General features: G+C 30.2%; 1 protein-coding gene across 1 annotated transcript in view; it reads right to left on the bottom strand.

The window, feature by feature from the left end:
- The window catches only part of LOC148305704 (kin of IRRE-like protein 1), a 157462-nt gene that overhangs the window by 45382 nt on the left and 89438 nt on the right, over window positions 1-22642 (bottom strand). The window contains exon 9 of the mRNA XM_088266219.1: window positions 21413-21543. Within this exon, the coding sequence (XP_088122345.1) occupies window positions 21413-21543 (131 nt within the window). The remainder of the gene's footprint in view (window positions 1-21412; window positions 21544-22642) is intronic.

Raw genomic sequence — 22642 nt, 5'->3', positions numbered from 1 at the left:
TGTATCGGCAGTCATTTTGAGGTTATATTTATCCATTTTCAATATGAATTTTACTTGGTAAATAACAATTATTCCTTATAATCTATAATGAAACGTGTTTTGATGCATTCCGCATCATACAGTGTTGGAAACTGATGAGTAATTTATCGAAACGCGATTGACAATAGATTATGAGATGATATTTACTATTTCATTTAATATTTATATTCAGATCAATCAGAACCTAAAATCTGGAGGTGTCAAAAGTCTGCGTAATCGGAGGGCATGTATGACTAGATGTATGGATATGAAGGAGGCGAGGAGTGTATGTCAGGACAGAAGAGTGTGGCGTTCCATCCTCTATACCTACCCCTGCGGGGAAACGGCGTGATGGTAGTAGTAGTAGTAATATTTACCATGTAAAACTTAAATTTAAAAAATGTATGTATGTATTTACAAGGCTTACGATCTGTCACAGGATGGTTAGGTCATCATTATAAACACGTACAACATTTACCGTTATACCTATGTTTGACAACCACACTACTCAAATTTCGGAAGTTATGTTTATGATTCAATCAAAAATATCTGACGCATGCTACTTCTTTAGCACCATCTATGACTAATAAGTAAGTTTTAAGTACAAAAAAATATAGTTAAGATTCTTTCTGCATAATTTAACATACAAGGAGACACCTAAAAATAAATATATATGTTTTTTTAAATATATATTAAAAAATATATGTGACCGATTACCGAAATCGTTGTTAAAAGTGTTCAAATATTTGATCTCAAACTCCAAAAAGGAGTTTGTTCCAAGGGTTTGTATCAATTTTTTTTATTGATGTCTCAACATATGTGAAAAAGAAAATGGAACTCTGGGCATTTACTGACATGAGTCGTAAGCCCTGTATCTAAAATTAAATAGGTTTTATCATATTTTCAATAAAAAATATTTGAATTTTTCAAATTTATTTTTCACTTCCATTTTGATATGCAAATACAAAAAGCGCAGGAAAGTAGGTAAGAGGAAAATCACGCAGAGAATTAGCGCGTCGAGTCACGTCCGCGTTAGGTAAAGTCCTGGGAAACGGTAATGAGAATCTGTGCTAAACGGTGAAGCGAATGATAAATTATTAAACGGGAAAACAGCTCTTATTGCCTTTCTCAGTGAACATTCAGTGTGCATGCCCTAGCATGTTCCATGCATTAGCTAGTTGAAGTACCGCAGGGATTTAAATATTGCCTCAATTGGCTTTGTGTTCCGCCCGCATTTTAACAGGAATACGAAATGGCTTTAAACCATGTTTTCAATATAGTAATTCAAGTGTTTAATACTTTGAAAACTTGTTGTGGATATGTCAAGTATGAAAAATCACAAAACAAAAGCAAATATGCAGGTACTTTTTGACATTTCAACGTAAATGAAAATTAATATGGAATTGAATGGTAACAGAAGCAGAAGAAAACCGAGAAAACTTGGCATGATCAAGTATTTCAAATACTTCAAAGTCAAGAGTTGGAATAATTGGCGGGTATGTATTTTGACCGCCTCCGTAGTATAACGGTCAGCACGCTAGATTACCATACTGGAGGTCCCGGGTTCGACTCCCAGGGGGGGTCAAATAAATATAAGTGATTTTTTCACTCTTATATTTATTCAATATAACCTTTCACTCGTACCTGAAGCGGAGGGCTGATTTCATTTCCTTCATGTGTTAATGATCAAGATAACACTGCGTTAATATGATGCAGTGCCCTATGCACCATAGGGTGCGGATAAGGGTTTTTGGAGATAAATGAGGAGATGCATGAATGTAGAAGAGGCAAAGATTATTTGCATCGACAGATTGGTGTGGCATTCTATTATCTCTGCCTACTCCTGCGGAGAAGGGGCGTGATAGTTAGTTGAGAAAAATATTGCAAAAATTTCGACAATTACCATTAGTTATTATTCCAAACATGTCAAAAATATAAGGCAATGAATGAATAAATTATTTTAACCAGCATGCTCAGTGAAAATTTTCATTTGAACAATTATTAATAATTCAATTTGAAAATATTAAAGAGTGATATAAATTAGTGAGTGTTCCGAACGTGGTAACAAGAGAATGAACTGTTTAATAATAAATTTTATTTTTTACCACTGAAACTGATTGTAAAGAACTGATATAACGAACATTATTTTCATATTTTATACAGCACATAGTGTAGAGGTTAGCGTGTTTGGCAATTAAGCTGCATCCTCAGGTTTGATGCCCACGGGTTATTAAAATAAATGTAAAATAATTTATCTTTCGCCGTAGTATGTACTTATATAATATTATCCTGGACTGGTACTTGAAGTGCAGGGCTGATCACATTTCTTTCGTGTGGTTAATGATTAAGATAACAATGTGTGTGTACGAAGCAGTGCCCTATGCACCATTGGAATAAGAACGTTCATGTCATTGTTTTAAGAAGGAAATTTATAAAACACATTCATTGAATATTAAATGATGTTAACAAATTGTAAAGAACGAGTAATTTTTTTTAAATTTACTTTTTTCCGTGTTAAGTACAAAATAAACTACTACTACTATTACGAGACTACGCAGACTTTTGACACCGCCAGATTTTAGGTTTTGATTGATCTGATCGTGCCAAGTCTTTTTCGGTCGTCCTCGTACTGTTAATTATTTAAAAAAATAAAATTATTAAATAAAATTGATATTAGTAATGTTAGTAAATAACCACTCACCGACTACTTCTGTCTACCGGTTTCGAGACGTACCCGTCTCTTCGTCAGGACAAACACTACAATTTAACAATCATGCGAACAACACTACACCACACCCACTTAGTACTATTCACATACACTATCACTACACATGCAAAACATGCAGAGCGAGTTGTTAGTCCCACCATGCTTTTGGGAAAGTTTCCCAAAAGCATGGTGGGACTAACAACTCGCTCTGCATGTTTTGCATGTGTAGTGATAGTGTATGTGAATAGTACTAAGTGGGTGTGGTGTAGTGTTGTTCGCATGATTGTTAAATTGTAGTGTTTGTCCTGACGAAGAGACGGGTACGTCTCGAAACCGGTAGACAGAAGTAGTCGGTGAGTGGTTATTTACTAACATTACTAATATCAATTAAAATGTTTGACCACAAAGTAAATGCTTTGAATATAAATAATTATTAAATAAATATAAAAAATTTAAAAAATTACACTTTTTTCAATGGTAATATTTTTTTTACATGTTAAAGGATATAATAAAAGTGTTTAAGTGAACATATTAAATAAAAAAACCTTTTTATTAAGTTCTTATAATAATCTGTTAGTCTGATAATAGTGTTGGAGACCATGAGATGCAATAATACATTTCATGGTTTTAGCTTACAAATTTAGAGTCTTAAGATTTTTAGATAACTAAACTAACCATTCCGAATTCCAGTATTATGGATGTCTATCGTGGGTAAAGTGATGAATATTTTAAAAAAATTAAACGCTTTTAATAAACAACTTACTGAGTTTAATTTTTATACACGACTTAGTTTGAAAACTGAAAGTTGTTTTCATCTACAGGTGAAAATTAAAAGAACTTAACATTTAAAAAAAAATTAAACTCTAGTAATTTATTTGAAAAAAAAATCAACATGTCATTCCACAAAGTTAATGCCGAATTAATAAAAAGTGATGAATGTTACACGTATATACATAAGATTATAAACTTACACCGATAAAAAAGTGATTTTTAGTCTTACATAAGTAAAATTAAAATGTTACTTTGTTTTAAAATCATTTTAAATATTTTATTATAACTTAAATATGATGTCCACCGGTTTCTAAGCTAACCGCTTCTTTATCAAGACTGATTAATCAGTGTTGATAAAAACCGGTAGACATTATATTTAAGTTATAATAAAATATGTATCGTGATTTTAAAACAAAGTTACATGTTAATTTTAAAATAGAAAATCACAAAGTTAGTGCTTAAAACATAAATTATACTAACATAAGTGCTCATAATATATACAAACGTATAGGAATACCAGTCCGAATTCAAATATAAGCATAAATATTATAACAACTTGAATTCTAAAAATTACATTATTTTTATCGGTTTTGTATCAAACCAGGGCTCAATTAAAATTTACTTGTACGAAACATGTTCAGATTATCACACTAAACGGACAGTCATTATTTACCGGAAAATGAGCGGTTAAGCGACGTGCATATTGTAATGTTCGTTATTCGTCCGGCAATATGTATCTGTCGCACGTGTCGTGCCATCGAGGAGCACGCGATTCATGTCGGATTTAAGTCATAAGCGACAGTCACAATATCGGGCAGTTTACATTTTTATCGGCGATTCATGTCAGAGTACTATTACATTAACATTAGCAGAACATTCAATTTGCAGACACGAAGCTCTATAGCGAATAATGGCACTTGAATCGACATGCGCAAAATTCATATTTTTTTTAACTTTACTTATATTTCGCATATTTTCTGTTTTGGTGATATGTACATAGATATTTAGTCATCTGATAAAACGTATTTAAAATAATGTGATTAAAACCTCGATTCCTTTTTCCTATCTATTAAGACTCCATTTTGTACCCATGTAGCGCAATAGTAGTATAGCAGATGGACGCGTTGTATTACTTTATCGGTAATTTCAAACGAAAGGTTAGTGAGGCAATTCTGAGGTTCTAATTTTTTCTATACCTTAAAATGAAATAATATTTTTATTTTGCATGTATTAACCCGTAAAACCTCTATAAAAGAGGCTTCCCAGTAGGTAAGAAACTATGAATAGGGAATGTTGATGTTAAAATACGTCACTTACACTCGGACCATTATTTTTATAAATAATGAAATATTTTTGTTAGTAAAATTACAGAAATATTAAAAAGTTGAATAGTTTTTGTACTCCTTTGCGGCTCCATATGAAAAAAATACATACAGTAGGTAGTGGTATAGTGGGAACGATCATAGAACTTCTGGCTTTGAGTTATCAGTATTAACCAGGATACCAAAGCTCGATTTTTAAATGGAAAATTAATTTTGTCAGGAATCGAACCCTCTATTCTTGCACTAACCTCCTCTTTATGCCAAAGCAGCCTGCTTGTTAGCCATTAGGCTATTGAAAGGCATCTTACCGCAGACTTTAAAAAACTTTTTATTTACATAATATACAAATAATAAAATACAATACAATAAAGAAAAAAGGACCAAGACGGACCATTATATATTTTGAATTTATTGAAGAAATGAACCCACGACGTCAGTTTTGAGTCGAGCGTTTACACTACCCACTAGCCAAGGCGTTTGCCGCGAAGTAAAGTGGTAGAATATGTTTGACGAGATACAGATAGTGAAAAAGGAGTAGTTCGAGGTGAAAGATATTACTGTTTTATGAAGAAAAAAGTATCTGAAAAAAATATAAAAATATGTGTGTATCCGCAGAAAGAATTTTTAAGCCGCGAGATAAAAATACAACGCATAATTAACACGCCAGTAAAATAGCACGTTCGGGTTCCCATGAGCTTATGGCACACATGACGTGATGATGTAAGAGTGACGCCATAATTTGGGATTATAAGGGTGGCTATAGGTGGGGAAGGTGTAGAAAGTGGGTAGTTTAGTAGGCCAAGCTATACACGGCGAATTATGTAGAATCAATATCATAACAATACGCTTAAAATCGCGTGTTTTTGTCACACTTAGTTTACACGTTTCGAATTATTTTTCGATTAGTTTGTTTTAAAATTATGGGGCATTATAATATCACTCTTTTGCGTTCAAATTAATTTTAAAAAAATCAATGAACTCCCCAAAAAGTACATATTTTAGTAGTTTTTACCAGGTTTTAGAAAACATGATAAAATATATATTTTTAAAAGAGTTTACATCATAATAACTTACATCTTCCGTTAGTTGTACGAGTATAAACTTCGTATTCTTTATTTACAATGAGGGAATAAAAACGTCACGTTTATATAAATATTGTAAATATTTTAGACATATATGTTTGTATATATATGTATATATATATATATATATATATATATATATATATATATATATATATATATATATATATATATATATATATATATATATATATATATATATATATATATATACAAATATGTATATATATATATATATATATATATATATATATATATATATATATATATTATATATATATATATATATATACAAATATGTATATATATATATATATATATATATATATATATATATATATATATATATATATATATATATATATATATAAACATTTCAACCGTTTACAAAACTAAGTTGTTTACTCCCAAAGAAAAACCAGTTTGAGCGTCATTCTCGTGAGTCTTCACATTTTCTTCAGGGAATATTACAGAACGTGGTGTAAATATTTTCATGAGAAGCTCAGAAAATTCAAAATCGCCATTCCCACTCGTATTTATTTACAATGAGGGAATAAAAACGTCACGTTTATATAAATATTGTAAATATTTTAGACATATATGTTTGTATATATATGTATATATATATATATATATATATATATATATATATATATATATATATATATATAAATATATATATATATATATATATATATATATATATATATATATATATATATATATATATTATATATATGTATATATATATATATATATATATATATATATATATATATATATATATATATATATATATATATACAAATATGTATATATATATATATATATATATATATATATATATATATATATATATATATATATATATATATATATATATAAACATTTCAACCGTTTACAAAACTAAGTTGTTTACTCCCAAAGAAAAACCAGTTTGAGCGTCATTCTCGTGAGTCTTCACATTTTCTTCAGGGAATATTACAGAACGTGGTGTAAATATTTTCATGAGAAGCTCAGAAAATTCAAAATCGCCATTCCCACTCGTATATTGAATCAGCTGAATTCTTATGATCAAATTCTACAAAGTGGTGGAATTGTTGGCTCGAAGGTCGCATCGGGGACTGGATGCAGCAGTAACGAACCATGATACTCGCGGATCCCACACGTTATTAGGAACTCGAACCGACATGTGGGGGCTAACACAATGTAGACTTGTGTTCGTGCATTAGTGACTGAAGAGTGGAGTCAGCAGAAATATTTTCGACTTGAACGATACATATCTCATTTTGATATGCTACTTTCAGCGAGTTTGTTGGGAAATTGATAAATTTAATACTTTACACATAATGTTTTATTTTACTATGTGAATTGACAAAATATTGTACCCTCAGATTGGTCAGCTAATAATGATAATAAATTGAGTGAAATTAACAAAAATATGTATGGCGTTTCTCATGTATGTGATTATAATCAAGGATTCGGACCTCCTAATAAAAGAGTTTCTGCTCAATAAAAAGATTATTTTCATCTAAGAGATTTCAAGAACAATGTTTCGAAATTGGATTATATATATAAAACTTCCAAGAATTTTAGTAGTGTGTTTGTTAATAATGGGTAGAATTGGTGAATTTTACACGTGAACAAAATATTATAAAAAAAAAAATAATTTTCCAAAATTGCAGTTGAAGATAAATGCACTTATTAGAAACAGTAATAACATAAACTTACAAACTAGTCGTCACTTCTCCACAGAGATAGAGACAGAGAATAGAACGCGATACTAATCCGTCTTTGCAAATCTTCGCCCCTTTCACAATTAATGCATCTCCTCAAACATACCCGCCGATTATTTCGACTCCTGATCTGACCACTTTCAAGTATTTGGAAATCTTAATCATGCATAAAAAAAGCTTAAACCGCAATAACATAACAAAAATAAATACTCATGGGTAGAGATAGTTTTTTTCGAAATTCTGTTTTTAAAACAATCGACAGAATCATATATTATGAATTTAAATAGAGCTATCCCATGTGGGTTGGTTAAAATTTTATAGTTGTTAAAACAGTATGCACGAATACACCAAAACATTAAAATGAATATTAAATTTAACACATTAATCTTTTACAATTTTATTCCGTGTACGATATCAATCAAATAGCTTTTTTTCCTGATTATTATGAATCTCATGAAATTACCCATAAATTAAGAATTCCATATTTCCATCCATTTTGCAAAAGAAACTAAAGTGATGCCACCACGCTGAATCTAACCAAATGTGTTTTGTTCACTTTAGCTGGCCTTATAAAAAATGATAAAAAATAATATATGTATAACAAATTAAAAAATATATAAATAATTTATCAAAATATGGAAAATAAATTTAATGTTTGTAAGAATAATAATAATATAAAGATATTGCCCATTTCTCAATGTTTGATTCATACTACGTATTTTTTTTTAAGGAAAAAAATTATTTAGAACAATTTTATAGCGATAATCTGTCAATGTGCTCAAATTTGTTAAAATAAAAAAGTTCATGTTTATTGAATCAGGATCACAACGTATCATTATTTTGTTTTTTTTTTACTCTATCATAAATCGTAAAACGATACAGCACACGCCAACTACTAGAGAATAACAGGCTAGGCTAGAACAACATGTCCGTTCGGCTTATAGATTTGAAATTTAAATCACAGTACGAAATTTAGAATAGTGATTTGGAATACAAAAGAGCTTGTGATGGATACAAAAATACTAGGAATTCGCAGTACGTTTTTCCTTATAGGGTGGATCATAAATATCTACCACATTTAATACTTAACACAACTAATTAAAAATTACTGTTTAAAGATATTATGAGTTTTATTCAATAATTTCAATAAAATTCTTAATATAATTTATATTTGAAGCATTAACTTTGTGATTTTCCATTTTATAATTAAAATGTTACTTTGTTTTAAAAATCACTATAAATGTTTTCTTATAACTTAATTATAATGTCTACCGGTTTCGAAGCTAACCGCTTCTTTATCAAGACTGATTAATACTATATATTAATTCGTCTTGAATACGATAGTATTAATCAGTCTGGATAAAGAAGCGGTTAGCTTCGAAACCGGTAGACATTATAATTAAGTTATAATAAAATATTTATAGTGATTTTAAAACAAAGTTACATTTGAATTTTAAAATTCTTTGTATACATATTATTTGTAACAATCGGCGGGTATGTATGAGGAGATGCATGAACGTGGAAGAGGCGAAGAATGTTTGTAAAGACAGAGTGGTGTGGCGTTCTATTCTCTCTGCCTACCCCTGCGGAGAAGCGGAGTGATGGTTAGTTAGTTAATAATTTATATACAAACTTAAAAAAAATACAACCTATAACAGCGTCGTAAATTTATATTTTTAACTACGTAATCAATTGACATGTTATTTCTGGAGGTAACAGAGAGATTTATTAGCAAACAGAATTTCTCGAGGTATCAATAATACTTTGTCACTTAATTGCGCACAAGAGATTACAAATATACCCAAAGCATAATATTTTTGGGAGTAAACGCATCTGCCTTCTGAATTGCCGAGCCTAGAGACGGCCTAGAAATCGACTGCTGCAAGAATGGATTTCCTAAATGTGTGGCGATCTTACATCCGATAGCCGTAACTCCATTCTGCTAAAAATATAAATGAAGTACAGTTGATATGTCCGCCTCCGTAGTGTAATGGTCAGCACGCTCGGCTACCGTTCTGGAGGTCCCGGGTTCGATTCCCAGGGGGGTCAAATAAATATAAGTGATTTTTAAACTCTAATATTTATTCCATATTACCCTGGACTGGTACCTGAAGCGGAAGGCCGATTACCTTTCCTTCATGTGTTAACGATCCAGATAACACTGCGTTTATATGATGCAGTGCCCTATGCACCACTGGTGTGCGGTTAAGGGTTTGAATGAATGATACGAAAGCTGAGTATTTCCAGAGATACGAGTAGACTAGATAAGTTTTCCATCTTATACCTGTAATATCTTAATAAAAAATGCTTATATCTTAGAAAGTGGTGCAACAAGATTGAAGAAATAGTTCGTCGGGACATGAAAAATAATTTTATTCATATTATTTCACCAGGAGCACATAAAAAACAGTGGATGTGAAAGCTGAGTGCTTCCAGATATACGAGTAGACTAGATAAGTTTCCTTATACCTGTAATATCTGGTGCCCGTCTAGAATAGCGCTTGTTCCCCGGCACCCTGAGGAGAATTATTGGTCTAGGGATGAATGAATAAATTGATGCCACCGCGGGGCGTGTTCCGTTGCAGTGCTCTCTGCACTTGACAGCTTATAAAAATTTAATGCGAAGCTCTGTGGTGGCCTGCACCGGAATAACAAAGACAACTGGGGACCTATTGTACTTGAAAGATTCATTTAAAAATCTATTAATTTGAAAATGTTACTTTCAGGCGTTTTCTAGTATGTGAAATAATTCTTAAAATGATCTGAAATGCATTAGTTAATGTTTCTGCTAACTGCAAGCATTGATATTGCTTATGAAGTTTATTATAACAAACAATTGAGTGTTAAGTCTTGCAATGTGTGTTAAATTTTAGTCACACGATTGTTAAAATTCGATATAAAGGTGAACGTTAAACGTTTGTGTAAAATATCACTTTAAAAATTTAATTACACGTCGTAGGTCTTTATTTATTATTTCGGCATTAACTTTGTGGTAAAACATGTTACAATGATTAAAGAAAACACTTGTTTTTACCACTTTTTTTACTCAAGTAGTAAAAAACAAGTGTTTTCTTTAATCATTGTCGTAGGTGTTGGTGATTTCAGACTAATATTTTTTTCTTGATTCAGTTTTTCATCCATATTGAATCGAAATCATAATTATGCATACATTTAAAAAATAAATAATGTTGTTATTCAGTCACATTTTTTAAAATCTTAAAAATACATAATTCTGTTGAATGATGTATATAAATATGAAATAAAAATTATATTATAATTAAAATATGTAAGTTCTATTGAAGTTACATAGGTATGCTAATTTTCAAAAGAAGAAAAATTCAATCTTGAAAAAAAATATGCGTAAACTATCAATACTTAAATCTGTACATAAACTCCCACTAAAATTTAAGTTAACTGGAGATCACACGGTGATGAATATTTTATATAATTCTTGAAAAATTGATTTGGACATATAGTGTTTTTTGCATGCTAGTCTAGTGATTGTCTTGAAACAGGTAGACTACAATTTTGTTGAGTGGTTATATACTAATATTACTTGAATATTGTAATATTTAATTTAAAAAAATATTCAATATTAAATATTAATATAATTTATTATACTAAATATTGTAAAAATAACGCTTTAAATATTTAAATAATATGTTAATGGTTTTAATTTAATCCTGATCAAAAAAAGAAACCAGGATAATGTGATGACAATAACTTACGTCTTTTACGAATTGAACAATAGTTATCGAAAACACACTTTGTAGAAATTATTAGAAAACCGTTAAGTTGAAGCTTCGAAACAAATTCAGCGTTGATTGGAAAATCCTCTAAGCTTATTAGAAACAATAATATAAGCGAAGAACGGGGGCATTCACAGCCTTAAAAATAATTTCATCTTACCAAACTTATTCCGCGCGGCAGGAATACAAGTTGTGGGAAGTGCTTTGATTAAGGCCAATTAAAAGTTTTGTTTATACACGGAGGAAGCAATATAATTTTTAAAAACACAAGGTTAATTACCTTCTAGTTGCTGTTTTGCACAAACTTTTGAAAGCCATTTTCAAAGCAAACTTTCAATAAACACACTTACCTACCAGTAAGAACTGGCATTCTTTATAAGTAATTGACTAAACTCAAGTGTTCAACACAAGTTTGGTATTATATCTTTGGCGTAATAATAAACAATTATGTTATACAAACTTGTAAAAGGAAGTTAATTTTGATTTATCCTTTCAAAAAAAGATCAAAAGTTTGTATAAAGTGCTTGATATTCTTTACATTGTTTTAAACAAAAATAATTGAAATCTTTTAGAAATATATTTTTTTTTCTTTAGCCTTCAGTCCCCTACTGCTAAATATAGGTTTCTTCATTATCCTTTCAATTTTTACAGTGTGTTCTGTTTGCATACAGTTTTTACCCATCACAGCGGTTATGTCGTCAAACCATCTTTTTTGAGGTCTTCCGACGTCTCTTTTACTCTCGCAAGGTCTCTTACGGGTCCATCTTGTCGGATTTTGTCTTGCTATATGTCCTGCCTATTGCTATTTGAATCTTGCTACGCAATCCATGATATGCGCCCATCTATTTTTTTTTATTTTTATAAATATATACCTAAGAAAAATTGAGTTTTTTTTTTATTCTGCAGAATTAAAAAACGTGTTTTGGTTTGTATTAGGAATTTTACAAATTAAATGCCGATTCAGAATACACAAGTATTTTTGCTGTTACACAAAACATCCCCGATTACAAAAATAAAATTAAAAATCCCTGGTAAACCTGTAAACGTATTGTTATTCTCCGTCTTTTCTTACTCTTAGAATGGACGGCCCTAATTACCACCTCTTCTCAGGGTAATTTTTTTTAGGTTTAAAAAAGAGCTAGGTTTACAATGCACCTGTTTCAAGACCTCCCTCGTTAGCACTACATAATAGCAAGTTTTCCTATGTACGTTATAATATTAAAATGATGATCTACGTTCACAGTATTTCATATTTAACAAAATGCTTCCTAGCGATAAAAATACAACATTTAAACATTATTTATAGTAATTGATATTAAAAATTTAATAATTTTGAGAATAATTCAAAATTTTATTATTGAATTATTTAAATTATAAACATTTATAAAAAAGGTTTCTTCGAGATAAAATCATTAATTTGTTATGGAAAATGACTTCCATAGACCGCATTTATTTTATTTTACGATTAAAGAATAAGGTAAAATCTATTTTTGGATACAATATTCCAAATTCATTTATTTTATATACAATACTTCTGAATATATGTAATATTTTGAGTAATGTACACTTTTTTCTTTTAAACTTCATCAAATTAAACGGCTCACATTTTTAATCTTACCATCTCAACATAAAAATGACTTCTGTAATTGGAAATAATCCAGATTTGTGAACAAGTTTTTCGACACACTCAAAATGTTGTCGGAAATTTTAATTAAGTTTACTTTTATCAAGTTTATTAAAAAAAAACCTAAAAAAAACCAACATTCATTTTTAAAATATTAAGAGATTTAGCAATTATTTTAAGATACGATAATGTACGAATGTATTTATGAATAACAACATTTTTAAAATTCAAGAATATTAACTTTCTTTCAAAAGTTTGATCCGATGACTTTTAGACAGTAGCTCGAAATATCAAGCGGATAAGGCGTCATAGCTAATAAAATACTTTTAAGTTAGGCATTGTTCGTTCTACGTGCGTGTCTCAGTGCTTTGGGCCAATATATCGAGGCAATAGGTTTTTACACATCTGTAAAGTATTGATAAATCTCAGGCCTAGATGTATCACCAGAAAGGTTTGCCAACGAATTGGAAACACGCGTATCTATAATAAGAAAATATATTTACATTTCTTAGATAAAAAGAAAAGGAAAAGTCGTAGTGTAAATTCGGAAATAATATGAAATCGTGAAAACCGTAGAGGAAATGAAATTATAAAGTATGTGAATTATGATGTAGAAAACAATAACAATATAATTGTTAAAGAACGTTTTAATATTCAGTTGTAACCAATTTTTATCTGGCTGTATGGTGTAGTAGTCAGTACGCTCGGCTACCTTACTGAAGGTCCCGGAATCGATTCCCAGGGGGGTTCAAATAAATGTAAGTGATCATTTACTCTAATATTTATTCAATATTACTCTGGACTGGTACCTGAAGCGGAGGGTTGATCACCTTTTCTTCATGTGTTTACAACAAGATTACACTTCGTTTATATGATTCAGTACCCTATGCATCATTGGGGTGCGGATGAGGGTTTGAGTAAAAAAAAGTTTTTTAAACAATTCCTTGTTTCGATTTTTTTTGTGAAAACTTAATAAATATTTTCATGTTATTTGTTGTTTCGGCATTCACGTTGAGGTAAGACATGATTACTTTTTTTTGGTAAAACACTTGATTTTTTACCACTTAATTATTACATATTTAACGACTAAATTTGGAAGCTACAGATGCTTCCGAATTTTGTTTGAATTCAAATTTAGTTTATATTCAAACCCGTAGGTAGAAGCACCTGTAGCTTCTAAAAATAGTCGTTAAAATATAATACTCAGGTGGTAAAAGTAAGCGTTTTATTTATATTTAATTTATAAATATTTTCCATGTGAACTTGTTACGTAAAGGCGGTTTGACGACCGTGGATGTCGATACATCCCGGGGGCTAGTTAGTAGGGCCATACAAGGGTGTTAGTATTCCTAGTCCTATTGATAGTTTACCCATAATGGTCCCTAATAAGCGCTACACATTGCCATTTCGTAAACAATAGACGCCCGATGCTATCTCGTCAATTTATTTGAAAGCTCATTAATTCAATTTATTGGACAAAACGAGAGTCAAAGGCGTCACGTGTGCGCGGAATAACGGCGATTGGCGAATTATCAGCCGCCGATAATCATTGATACATTGTTATTGGCTAATCTTATCGAACCAATGTCGGAATAAGTGTTGCGCCATCAATTCTCCCTCGTGACACGTCCCTTGTCGGATACAAAATTAAATCGCCCGTCGCTCGTACTCTGTCGCATTGTGTCCTAACATGATTTAGCACTCGCAAATATACTAAATGTGACAAAATCGCCAACGGATGACTAATCCGTTCTACGAATTGTTTGACTGGACCGCTTTTATTTTAATGAGCAAAAGACTCTTGATAAAATAGATTACATACAATTCTTGAATTTTTAGTCAGACACTGGAGATTTAATACCTTACCGATCAATAAAGAAGTGTGTATTTATGTGTCAATGTTCACCATTCTGCCCATTGTTATACTCGTACATCCTTATTTCATAATTTTTAGAAAGATGAATATAAGCTATGGTGTAGATTTTCTTTCATATGTAAGCATTAGATTTCATATGTTACCATAGTTTTTCTTTCAAATCTTATTTTAATATAAGAGGAATTTCGATTGATGGTGCTTATTGCTTTTTTCAATTTAACATGCAGGCGAGATTCATTAAAAATAAGTTCATATACATTTTTGAGGAAAGAAAACATATGTAGAATATAATAACATTTAAATTTTTTGATATTTAAAATTAAACTATTTAATAACACTTATGTACAAAGTGATTACTTAGCTAGCTAATTGTCAAGTTTTAAGCACTTAGATGCTATGACTTCCATCTTCTTTCTTACAAAAAACGATGGATGTTTCGTATCAGTGAAGATACCTTAAAGATGAATCACATAAATACCAAAGTATTTTTTATAGATCTCAAGGAAATTTCATACATGAGCTCATTGTATACGACTGTGCGAGTACTGGTGCACAAATCCGAGTGTCCTAATCATTTCAGCATTTTTTTTTATTCCCTTCTTTACTTATTTACTTATTTCCCCTTCTTTACTTACAGCATATAAAATGTTTATTCTTAAAATTCGATTTTTCGTTCTTAAGAGACCAAGTTTATGGTAAATCATTTGGTTAGTTTAATCATTTGTATTAATATATAACAAAAAAAGTCTTATACAAAAAAGGCCAGTACAACTTAAATACATGAAATCTTTAATTTTTAATAATAAATGGACAAGAAAAGAAAAACGGTTTGTTACTTTATCAACCAGACAGAGAAAAAGGTACCTATTCAATACCTTATAAAATAGAGATAATTTGAGATTTTCAAAAGCATCGGAAAAAAACTCAAACAGATAAAAAGGTATTTATTTCCTCAGGATTCCATTGACAACAAGGGATAAGATAAGATCAAAGAATCGTAATAAGATTTATTTCAAATGTTAAATTTTCAGAACTCTAAGGCGAAAATAAACAGAAATCCACCATCAAGGCAAAATGGGAAAGGAAAGCAAACAAAAAAAAATCCAAAAATATGATCCAAATAAAAATCAAACTGTACAAAGTTAATTTTTTATTTGAGAGAAAAATATTCACAAATGAAAATGGGTTGATAATGTAAAATAGGGAAGAGTTGGAACCTTAAAGTTACTCCACAAAGTGTGTTTCTCGATATAAGTATATTTTTACAGCAACCAGAAAAATGCAGATTTTTATCATATTGCAACGGTTTTACTTAAATAAAGATCAAATTTAAACCGTACAATCGAAAGATATATTTAATTTAAAAAAGTATTGAACAAAATGCGACACAGAGAAATCAGATTTTTATATGAGACTTAATATCTTAGATTGTGTGATTTTTTAACATTTCATCAAAGATGAAGAAGAATATGGAAATCTGGGCATTTACGGGGCTGACGACAGTCAAAGTATACTTATAATTAAAAACCGTCAAAGTATGATTATAATTAAAGTTATAATTGGAGATAATCCAGATTTGTGAACAAGTATTTGGACACACTCAAAATCAACAATTTTCAAAGCAAAGTATGCTGGGTACTATAAAGTATTTTTATTATTTAAAATTTATAACAGTAAGTCGTGAATAAAAGTTTTATAAACCTGTGACTAAGTTTCTAAACACGAGGTTTATTAAGTTTTGTCATGTAAACCTTTTTCAGTGAATACATTTAAAAAAAAGTGATAAATAAAATTACTAAAACATATTTGTTATTTATAAGTTGAAAGACATAAAATTATTATTATAAATACATACAAAAAATTGTTGGAAAACATATCAGTTATGCGTTCTAAGAAAGCTGGCGGATAGTAAAAATATATTTAATATCATAGAAAGTAGGTACTTCTTATTATCTACAAAAAAAACTAGTATGATAAATGGCAATTTCACTTCATTAATCGCGATGAACACACAATTAAAGTTGAATTTATAAGTAATACAAAACGAAATGTTCGCATTTAATTTATGTACAAATACTTAATATACCATATTTAAAACTACATACCTTCCCTTAAAAAAGAAACTCGTATCTCGTCAAACGATTATTGTTAGCGGAATATACAATGCGCGGTGTGTATGTCTTCAAGCGTACAATTATAGATTTCCCAAAGACGAACCGGAAACACGGTGGCGCCTCCATATTATGATTTTACTATCTACTTCCCTTTCCGGTTGAACCGACCGAACCGAATTTGTTATACTCTGCGGAGCTGCATACGTAAATAGGAATCGGTCGTATAAATCTCTACCATACTAACTGCAAACGTGTGTATACTGAGTATGGCAGTGATATAGTATGTCATGTTTCGGTTCATATTTTCACATTGGTACCAGTAGAAATTTTTAATATTCTCATCATAAACCAAGTTTAAATGTGATTCATGTTTTTGGCGTTCGTCATAAATATTCTCAATATTATTAACATTTAAAGCATTTACTTTGTGGTTAGTCATTTTTACTTATTTTTTTTACAAAAATGTTAATAATATTAGTATATAACCACTCACCGAGATTTTAATGTCTACCGGTTAACCAGCCGAGGGTAAACATGCGCTCGTAACGCATGTTTGTGCTGAAACCTTAAGTGCATGTTGTTCTTCGGATCGACCAAAAATCGCACGTGTTGAATATTTTGTGTAGTTTTAAGTAACTTATCTGCAGTAATCTATTCGCCTCCGTATTGTAGTGGTTGTATAATGTGCTGGAGGTCCCGGGTTCGATTCCCAGAGGGATAAAAATAAATCCAAATGAATTTTTTGACTTCAATATTGATAAAATGTTACCCTGGACTGGTACGTGAAGCGCAGAGATAATTATATTTTCTTCGTGTATTTAACAATTAAGATAAAACGTATATTTTATACGATGCAGTGCCCTATGCACTATCGGGTGCAGATAAGGGGGTCAGATTAGATGTCTATACGACCACAGGAATGCAACCTCGAGTGCTCTAGCCATTATTCTTCTTCTGAATTCATGGTACATACACGCTTTTCTCCTTCTTATGAAATCCAAATATCTGGAGCGCTAGACCGATCACTCTACTTTCGTAAACTGACGATCAAGTGCGTAGATTGGATGATTTATCCTATGCACCATTATTGGTGTATTAGATACATTATTTCCACCTCCGTAGTGTAGTGGTCAGAGCGTTTGTAAGCCGTATTGGAGGTCCCGGGTTCGATTCCTACGGGGGTCAAAATACGTTCGGTTGTTTTTCACTCTCAAATTTGTTTCATATCACCCTAGACTGATACAAAAAGCACAGAAATGATCACCTTGCCCCATGCAATTAACAATCAAGATAACACTGCGTCACAACGATTCAGTGCCCTATGCACTATTGGGTGCAGATAAGGGTTAAAAAAGATACGTTAAAATGATAATTTGATTATCTTGCTTAATGTTTTGAAATTGATTCTTGAGAGGAATATAGAAGGATTTTTCTGAATATTTTCTTAAGCCATTAGATTAACCGTATAAATATATCAAGTAGCGAAAAGGGGATATTGAAGAGTTTACGTTTTCAAAATATCGTAAATACAGTTACAAATCGTTAAAGCTATCATCAAAGGATACTCGATAATCGGTACTAAAATACGGAGATTAAAGGAGCATCTCTCAAAATGATTATTGACACAAACGAACATAACTATAAAAGCGGAGTGTATTTTTATCAGCAATTCTATCACTTTACAACTTCGGCTACATTTTTAATGCCTTTACCTTCCGCCCCCGAAATAAAACCTCAAGCTAAACGTAAACCCAAAAAAGATTACGCAACTTTAATAACACGGCAATAGCTTTACGATTTCTTGAAACACAACTTTCAGGGCGAAGTAAACTTATTAAGCGGTTTCAACTTTAAATAAAACTCTAAGTTGATATTATGATAGGCTTTCTAATAAAAGTTTTTTTTTGGAGGAGAACTTGTAAAAAGTTTAGTAGAGGAGATGGAGAGACTTTCTTTCAAATGATTGCCGAAGCGCAAATATGGAACAAAAGTCTTACATAAATCAAATCATCTCATAATAAGTTGAACATTTATCATTTCAACGATAAATGTGTACCGGGAAATAATAAATTTAGTAAAATTGTGTACCGGGAAAATTATTTTGCTTTCAATAAAATTATTAACATAAAAATCGTTTTTTGAATGTTTTTTACAGATACTTTGTTGCATATTTTATAAACTTCATAAAATAAAACAACTTTGTTTTAACCACTTTTTATTGGTATACTTTTTTAACCGGTTTCGACAAGAACTTTGTCATCCTCAGGATTAACTATAACCTAACTATGAGTATTTCAATGTTTTAGAATTAGTACATAAGCCCTAAAGATGTCAAGGTTCTTGTCGAAACCGATTGGAAAAAGTGTACCAATAAAAAGTGGTTAAAACAAAGTTGTTCTATTTTATAAAGTTTATAAAAAATTCATAAATTTTTATTGAACCGATCGTAAACGAAGGGGTTGTTGACAATAGATATGGATGTTTGTAAATTTATAGGTCAGCCTACGACTGGTTGGTGACTGGTTTAAGTGATTATATACTATATGTTATAGGTGTCTCAACTTAAAACGATTTATCTACCGTTTGAAAACGAAAGAAGCTGGAAGTCTGAGGGCTAACTACCAGGAATTTTGCTGGCTTAATTACTTTATAGTAAATATGAAACTAAATTATGGAAATTATGGAACATCTTTATTGCATTAATTTTTTCAAGATGTTTAACTGCAATGTGGATGTTCAATGTCAGAATCGTGAACGTTACGTGTATAAAGTGATATCTTAAGCGAAACAGATGCCAGGTTGTAAGCCCAGGGGTGCTAAAACTTTCATTTTCACAAATTACAATAATATTAACTTGTTGGGTAAAGTTAGATTGTTTTAACTAAACATGTATGTTTATGTACGTACATTTCCTTCAGTTATTTTATTTATTGTTTTCGCATTCACTTTGTGGCAAAATATGATGAAATTGATAAAGAAAAACACTTTTTATTACCACTTGAGTTTATTTTATTATGACGACTAGTTTCGGAAGCTATGCTTCAAACTTCAGGTCTAAATATAAGCTCAAACACAATAAATAATTATGTGTTCTATAAATAAGGAGATAAGTAAGTTAGGGGTAGGGGGGGTTAGTCAAGGGGGTGGAGTTTGAAAATAAAGGAAAAATTAAGACGGAAGCATAGCTTCCGAAACTAATCGTCAATAAAATAAACTCAAATGGTAAAAAAACAAGTGCTTTTACAATTTAATTCAGTTGTTGATGTTGTAAATATAAGCTATTCAGAGAGAAATTTTTAATTACGCAATAAGGGTAAGTGTTTTGTGAAATATTTCTTTGTTTTGTGATACCTATAATATAAACGTTTTTATTTTATTTTAATTTTTGACATACAGCAATAATTTTTTTTTTACGATATTCAAGAGGTTGACTTACTCTCAAAACGTAATAAATATGTGTCATCAAATTTTATGGTAACTACACAAAAGTACTCCTAATGTCACGAAATATTGTCATTATGTTTGGGTTTCAGACATGCAAGATTCACTCAAGGTAATATCAACATATCAATCGTATGCACATCAAAATCATTTACCAATCAGAATTGATGGATAAATTTCAATCATTTTTATACGAGCAAGTGAAAACGAAAAACGTCCTTCAATGTGCCGGTAGTGGTGAAAACGATTAACCCGATATTTTCGATTGACAGGGTAGCTAGAAAATAGCAATTTTCTATTTATTGATGAAAGACAGTATGGCATTGTTTGATGGGGTGGAACTTATAATAACATACTGAAGTCTGTGAAAATAATCCAGAGAACAGTAATTGAAGTAATTTTGAAGAAAAAAAATATTTCCAACAAAATTATTATCGACAAAATTTTAATTCCTAAACCAAATTTCACCGTTTATACAGAAACCGTTTTGAAGAAAAAAATCATTTTTCAATTATTAAAGGGTGACAAATATTTGAATTAAAAAAGTTTATCTTCAAAATTCCAAAATGGTTTTGCAACTCCAAAATGTCGTACTAAACAATTTCATAAAATTTTTAAATATTTAGGAATTTATGTAATACTTCAATAAACCCTAAAGAAATAAAAAAATAAAAAAATAAAATATTCATAAGACAAAAAACTAATGCCCATTACGTGTAAATCTTAAAAAAATAAATAAAAGAAAAAGAGAAAGACTATTATACCATTAGTCAAATAAAACAATAAACCTTTAGTGTAAGTCCCTCTCCAAGCACAAGAGCTTAGTCTCTTTTTTGGAGAGGCACAGGAAACTAAAATTTTAAGTTTGCCATATGTAAAAATGTTAAGAAATTGTATCAAATTGTATTTAAAAATATAACTTTATTAAATAAATTAAAATAATAAAAAAGAGAGAGAGAAAGAGTCGCTTACGTTATGCATCCAGTGCAGCTTTCTCCAGGGTGGGTTGGAGTGCACGTGGCACTCGAAGTACACGTCATCGCCTTCCTTTATGTCTCCAGCTGAGAGGGTGCTGCCCAGTCCGAGGCTCACCACTGGTGGATCTACCAATATTAAAGATGAATTAGTAATATCATAAATTGAGCACGATAACATAAAATTAAACCTGAGTTGGGTGTTTCGCTCTGAGAAACACGAACGTATGCATTTAACATATCGCTCAATCCTTTCAAGAACGTCATAAATCAAAAATCAACAATTTTCAGTTGAGCATGTTTTGGGAATGCCCAGAAAATGTACTATATCCCAGCAAAAGAGGCATATTTTGAACTTAATATTTACCCGCTACAGGGCAGAAAGTGTTGTTTTTGTATTTTGAAGAAAAGGTATTGTTTAATTATTTTTTTAAATATACTAAATATTTTTTAAATGGAGAAAAAACCTTCAGGTTTTACCTTAAAAGATCTGTTGCACAGTAAAAAGTTCAATAAGTGGCTTGATATTTATTTTTAATACAATGTATTATATTTTTAAACTTTAAAAACGTTATCCTGAAAAATCAAGTTTTTCGATTTATGACGTTCTTGAAAGGAGTGAGTGATATGTAACTTATTTAGGATTTTTTAAGGAAAAATAATATACATATATTAATTGAGGAAATATTAAATTACATTAAAAATTTACTTGATTTATTAGTAAAAAAAATATTTTTAAGATGATATGTATTATATATACAATAAATTCATCATTATTTGTTCCTTTTTATCTTATATATCTCGAAAAAAAAATCTTTTTATGAATAATTTTTTCATGCAAATTTTATTTGGTAGGTACGCCCGTTGAACATATTTTTTTGCATTATTTCAAGGAATAAATTATGAGTAAAAAAAAAAACAAAGAAAAGCAGATGATTAAAATAACTAGTTGATGTATGATACTAAAATTTATGAGTTGTATTCAAAAAAATTCCGTACTACTCGTACGAGTACAAAAGGGTTTATCATGAGTATTCTTTAGTCTGTTTTAAGTTTTTGGGTCGTCGTTTAGTTTTTATGAGTCTCCGTTAAATATGAATTAAGTATTTTTTCTTCTAAAAATAAAACAAGAAGTCCATAAAAAAAGAACAGATTGTTAAGTTTTTTTTTATTTATATTCATTTGTTTTATTTTTCAGCTTTATTGCTCCAAATTTACAGTTATAATT

Source organism: Brachycentrus maculatus, unplaced genomic scaffold (genome assembly GCF_059751285.1).
Source record: "Brachycentrus maculatus isolate JH-2025_06_01 unplaced genomic scaffold, ASM5975128v1 h1tg000263l, whole genome shotgun sequence".
Classification (NCBI taxonomy): domain Eukaryota; kingdom Metazoa; phylum Arthropoda; class Insecta; order Trichoptera; family Brachycentridae; genus Brachycentrus; species Brachycentrus maculatus.
Note: the sequence above shows the minus strand (reverse complement) of the source record. Positions and strands in the feature narration are given on the sequence as shown.